A 6,031-nucleotide genomic window follows, 5' to 3' on the forward strand; every position below is an offset into this window, starting at 1 on the left:
ACTCTTCTAAGCTTTTAGCATACTTTGCCAAAGACATTTGTTGTTAGAGGTGCTAAGATAGCCATTAGACTTGTTAGTAATGATTGCTTTCATATTATTCAACCAAAGACATTTGATGTTTGAAATGTGTTAGTAAATGAATATTCATCTAGACATAGAGCTTGTTTAGAACTGTGTCTAAGCTTAAGGTTGATAGTTTGATTGATCGTTTGTCATCTTTAGTTCGAAACTTGATCACCCAAGGTATAATCCCTATGCCCATGAGTTCTATTTTCCCTTAGTCAAGAAAGTTACTTCATTTATCGCTTTTATTATTCTGCAACTGCATTAGCATTAATCATTAGTTTAGAAATCTTCTAAATCATCGGTTGCACTTAAATTAAGTGAGTACTTGCATTCTTAGTGCTTTGAAATCCCTTAGAATTGATTCGATAATCTTTTATACTACATCATTTGTCTTAAGAGCTTTGAAAACTCCTAACATCAAAGAATCATATTGATATGAAATGTACAATAACTATTTTTTCTAATTAGATTAAACAGATAATTTTTTTTGTATTTATGTTAATTTTAAGTTTTAGATATGAAATATATTATTTTTTTTTAATACCTATATTATTCTGTAGCGACCCCAACTATGTTTGATGTATAAAATATATATTTTAATTTATTATAGATATTTCCTTTTTATTTATGTTATTTTATGAAAATATAAAGATAAATAAAAATATTTTATATTTTTGTATATTTCCTTTTTATTATTTATGTGACTTTTGTAGAAATAATTAAAAGAAAAGGGAAACTAAAATGGAATACCCAATTAGAAATTTAATAAGGAAAATAAATTATAATTTATTTTTTTAATAATGGCAATTATGTATAATTTATAATCCATTAATGTTAACTTTGTAATTTATAATTTTAATAATTAACGTGAGCGCAACAAGACTTTTCAAATAATATTATAGAGATATAGATTATAAATATATTTTTTTATATTAATATTTAAAAAATAACATGACTTATCTAGAGATGAAATCTGTCTTACAATTTGATTCATTTTTCCAATACTTTACCAATTAAAATATAGTATTTAGTTTCGTTCCGTTTAGCATATCAAAACTAACATTCATTCAGTCTGATTTTGGTTAGGTTTTGGAATATTATTTTTTATCTTGATCGATCGAGAATCTATGGTCCATTTCAAGTTCAACTATCAACATTCTAAAAAAAGTTGTCGGTAGAATGAATGGTCGAAATAAAAGCCGTGTGATGTTTGATCATTCTACTACCAACGCGCTTTGACAAAAACAGGAACGAAAAGTAGGAGGGGCGTTTACGAAAATTTACTTGGTTGTGTTGAGAATAGTCGACGGGCAAAAGGTGATGGCATAGTTAGATTTATTGCTTGCGCATGTGAAGGTGCTGCTAGCATCATCGTACGTGTAGCTATAGGCGCGTGGGCACACACTCTTGAAGTTCTGAGAATACAGTGACGGTTTGCACTTGTCCGGTGTAGAATAATTACCAGTACAGCAATACTCCGGCAACTTCAGCTTCTGACAGGCGTTCATGCATGCGATCATGCTGGTGTTAGCTGTCACCCTCAGCTCGAATGGACACGTCACGTTCATATCGACAACGCACCCGGTGCTGCTGCACGTCTTATCGCCCTGTGGGACAACTAGGATGGGAAGGTTGTAACCGTCGACGACTGATACGTCGTAGTAGTCTTTACCGCTAATGTCGAGGGCAAACTCGGCTAAAGTTGCCGGAAGAAGAGATACGCCGGCTCCGCCGCAGTCAACTTTTCCAGTACCACAGTCTCCGGTGGCGCAGGAGAAACTTCCAGTTGAGTTGGTGGAGCAGAATGTCCTACCCCAGAAACGACCTGTCCACGAGAACGGCGCGTTGATAACACGCGCCTCTCCTTTCCTCAGCATGAAGCCGGTGGTGGAGAGGGAAATGCCCCCAGGACCATTTGAGGCTGCTGGCCAGACAGTGTAATCGCATTTGTTCTCTATGGTAAAGTTTCTCGAGGTTATTCCTGGCGATTTTAGGAACAAAACAATTAAAACTAATATAATATTAAAACCAGAAAGTCTTCTTTTTTAAGAAGAAATTAAGCCGACGGTAACGCATAAATCCAGAAACACTTCTCCGGGAAAATGGAGTACCTGAGACAAACAAATATGAAACGACAAGGAATATCACTAGCAACTCATTGGCCATTGACTGGGGGAGAAAGAATGTAAGCGAAAACTACTTTTTGAAGAAGGGGAAAATGAGCAGAAATAGAAACTAGTTTTGCAAAGAAGTAAACTTGAAACTTCCTTCAACTTATCGCGTTGATACTATATATTTTGGTTCTTTATAGACCATCCAAAAAGTATCGCTTCTTTTGTTATTTTTAGGGCGTCCAAGCCATCAAACATATTTGGAATAATACCTTTTTTTTTGAACAACGGTTATCATATTAAAAACGGAAAAGAGTTGGACCCGTAGGCAGGTTTTAAACAGAGGGAATTAGACAGCAGTGGGCCTGAAGGGCCTGTTTAGCTAAGAAATCAGTTTCCCTGTTCTGAGAACGAGGGATGAACTGGAAACAGATAGAGACGAAGAGAGAAGAGAGGCGATCGATGTCTTGGAGAACGCCGTAAACCTCTTTGATCTGACTCTTGTTGACGATAGCTCTGATGAGCATTTGGCAATCCGAGAAGACTGTTGTGGATTGTACTCCCGCTTTGATCAATTCCTCAATGCCATTCCGGAGAGCGAACGATTCAGCCATAAGGGGAGAGTTGACGTTGTCGAAGATCTGTGAACCTGATCGGGCATGGTGCGGGAGGAGTTTGTTAAGAATCCATGCGGTTCCCGCTCGCTTAGCTGTGGAGTCCCATGCGGCGTCGACGAAACATGGGTTCTCAGTATCTAGACTAATCAACCTGACTGGAGCAGCTCTTTGCGGTATGTTTGGGTTAGTCTTTGATATCATTACCGCCTGTGCCTGATCCCATTCCAGTGCTGCTGCTAGGCCTCTTATGGCGATCTCGATGGGAGGGTTGGTTTTGTCTTCGAAGATGAGCTTGTTTCTGGCCGTCCAGAGGGACCAGCAGACCCATGGAAGGAGGGGGGATCGGACCCCTATGGGGGGGAGGCAGAGAGCTTGGCGGAATTTGACTATTGCAGATTTGAAGTCCATATCCTCAGCTATGTGAACTGGCGTTTTGAAAGGGACATGGTTCCAGACTTCTTTGGCAAAGGGGCAGAGGAAGAATGTATGCATTGCAGTTTCAACTTCTTTACACCGAGGGCATAGGGCTGCAGCGTTTAATCCTCTCTTCTGTAGTTCTACCCCTAAAGGTAAAGCTCCTTGAATAGTCGACCACAAGAAAAGCTTGAGCTTTGGAGATGTTTTTGTTGACCAAATGTCCTTTAACCAATTAAACTCTGCCTCAGGTTGAGAGATGGGAGCACTAGGGCAATGACTAGCCTGTGCTGTTGCATTGTACCCTGATCTTGCTGAGTAGATTCCCGTGGTGAGAGGGGTCCAGACATAGGCATCCTCAGCTCCTTTCCTACTTGGTCTTAGGCCTTGGATTTGCGTACATATTTGGAATAATACATAAGTAAATGTAAATGTAACATCCTGTTTTCTAATATATTTATTAAAATTGAAGTAAAAAACAATAATTGCCTATTTAAGTGAGTTCATACTAATTTTCATTCCATTTTTAATTAATTCTAATAACTTCATTTATTGTGTTTTCTAGATAATGCGATATCATTTATTACATAAATACAAAACATAACTTACCTATTTTAAACTGTTTTATTATTATTTTTACATTCTCTTTCTTACTTTTTTTAACTATTTCATTATTTATCTTTACTATAATATTTCAACATCATTTATTTACATATTAACCATAATAATTCGACATGTTTAAATGAAATTGCTCTGTTTGTGACAATAATTCAAAATAGTTAACAAAAAAAGTTTATTTGTTTACAAAATCAGTTAGGCAAAGACATCCAAAAATTCGTTCAGGTACAAGTTGTTTCTTTTGGGTATCGTTTTTTGGGTTTTGAAATTAGGCTCAATTCGGGTATTATAAAAAATTTGGTGGGTTTTGAATCGATTCCTCCCAACTCTGGATGGATTCATCAAAAGTAACCATATTAACCAATTAGGTTCGGATATTTTAAATCCAAAATAAAAATATCTAAAAATAACCAAAAATAATCATATTATCTGATTTGGTTCGAATTTGATTCTGATGTATAGAAATTTAAAAATATTCAAATACTAATTATGAAAAAATATTAATTTATAAAACTGTAAAAGTTAATACTCGCACGTGCGTGCGGGCCAATCTCTAGTATATAATTATAAGTATATACTTTTGTATGTGCCTATGTGGATGAACTTATTAGAATTGATTTACAAATAAAAATAGTCTTATCTTTCAATATAAAAAATATTATAAATTATTAAGAGTAATAATTAATTATAGTTTTGTAAAATATTTTTAAAATTAAAATTTTTAAAATTAAATAAACATATATTTATTTGATATAATAAAATATTAAGTTTAATGTAAATTAAAAATGGAAGATTTATTCAAAATATTCCATTTCTAAATGATCCAATGTACTTATCGAATGTTTAAACGGACAATCATATTAAAGCTTAAAATTAAATTGATTTACACATGTTTGGGGTTTAAATGGAGGTGGGTCTAAATGGAAATGAAGCAGTTCTACCCTTTTAATATATTTAACTAGGTAAGTGATCCGCACCGTACACGGAGTGGAATAGTTGATTAGATTATTTATTTTACTTTGTAGTAGGGGATTTTTCATATACTGTTTTTAAGGGATGACCTTTCACATATCTGTTCGGATGCAGTTGATCTATTCAGATTTCGAATTTTAAGAGTTAATAATTTAAATCCGATTTGGCTATTTACAAATTTTCTTGTAGATTTGGTTCAAATCATACGGGTTCAGTTCGGGTTGGAGTTCCGGTACCCATTTATATTATGTATTTTTTTTAACAAAAATCTAAATAAACTTAAGTCCTCAAAATCAGAAAATAAAATAATATAAAACATAAAATTTGAATAATGTAAGACTAAATACTTAAATTTACATTAAATTAGTTCAGTTTAAATATTTGGATGGAGAACAAATAGATATTTTCAGTATTTTGAACATTTTTGTTATTATAGATATTTACTTGTGATTATTTTAGTATATTTTTATATTTCCATATTTTTGAATATCTAATAGAATTAAAATTTGAAATAACTAATATATTTAAGTATATAATTGTGATTTGAATATTTTTGGTATCCAAAATCGGATTCGGGTCTTGTTATCTGAATATTAAAATTTTAGATCTATTTGAGTACTTAATTTGTTTTAGTTTGTGTTTAGTATTACTTTCAAATCAAGTTATGTTCGGTTCTTTGGATCTAGATATTTTACCCATGCCTAGTTTTTCTACTAATATAAAGCAAAATAAAATAAATGTAAACCAAATATTTTGGACTTATTTTACATACAATTATTGGATCATTCCATAAGAATAACAATCAAAAAATTTGGACGGCATGTCAATATTGTTGGGCATATTGAAAAATTGACTTAGTGTACAACCAATAACGTGTACCTTATAATTTTTTTGGCAAATATAATAAAAACACGATACAATCGAGTGAAACGGAGTTACTGTTGCGTCAAAAATAATGTGATCTCTTCTATCGGTACCTGAATTATGTTTTTCAATCGATTTCAATTTTTTCTTTCTTTTTAAATCTTTTCTATCTTCTGATTTTTTTTCTACCAATGATTATGTTTTAAATTTTTGGTCCGATATGAAAATTTTGTAAAGAAAAGCAATACTTGATTAAACTGAAGATCTGGCTTTGTGTATGGTGTTTTTCACCTTAGTTTTCTTAATTTATAACCAATCACAATTATTTGTTGCATTCGTGTACAAAAGCCTGAACCATGGCTAATTTCG

The 6,031-nt window shown here is 33.1% G+C and overlaps 2 protein-coding genes across 2 annotated transcripts in view; both read right to left on the reverse strand.

The window, feature by feature from the left end:
• LOC106327123 (glycerophosphodiester phosphodiesterase protein kinase domain-containing GDPDL2-like) overlaps positions 1-2,416 on the reverse strand; it is a 15,823-nt gene extending 13,407 nt beyond the window's left edge. Inside the window, exons 1-2 of the mRNA XM_013765178.1 lie at positions 2,178-2,416; positions 1,351-2,047 (exon numbers count right to left, since the gene is read on the reverse strand). Coding sequence (XP_013620632.1) covers positions 1,351-2,047; positions 2,178-2,232 — 752 coding nt within the window. The 5' untranslated portion in view covers positions 2,233-2,416. The remainder of the gene's footprint in view (positions 1-1,350; positions 2,048-2,177) is intronic.
• Positions 2,417-2,512: 96 nt separating this feature from the next.
• On the reverse strand, positions 2,513-5,497 carry LOC106324301. Its single transcript, XM_013762295.1, has 2 exons — positions 5,494-5,497; positions 2,513-3,594 (listed from the first exon to the last, which is right to left on the reverse strand). Exons 1-2 carry the CDS (start codon positions 5,495-5,497, stop codon positions 2,513-2,515), a joined length of 1,086 nt encoding a protein of 361 aa, XP_013617749.1.
• Positions 5,498-6,031: the final 534 nt, after the last annotated feature.

Source organism: Brassica oleracea, chromosome C2, assembly GCF_000695525.1.
Source record: "Brassica oleracea var. oleracea cultivar TO1000 chromosome C2, BOL, whole genome shotgun sequence".
Taxonomy (NCBI): domain Eukaryota; kingdom Viridiplantae; phylum Streptophyta; class Magnoliopsida; order Brassicales; family Brassicaceae; genus Brassica; species Brassica oleracea.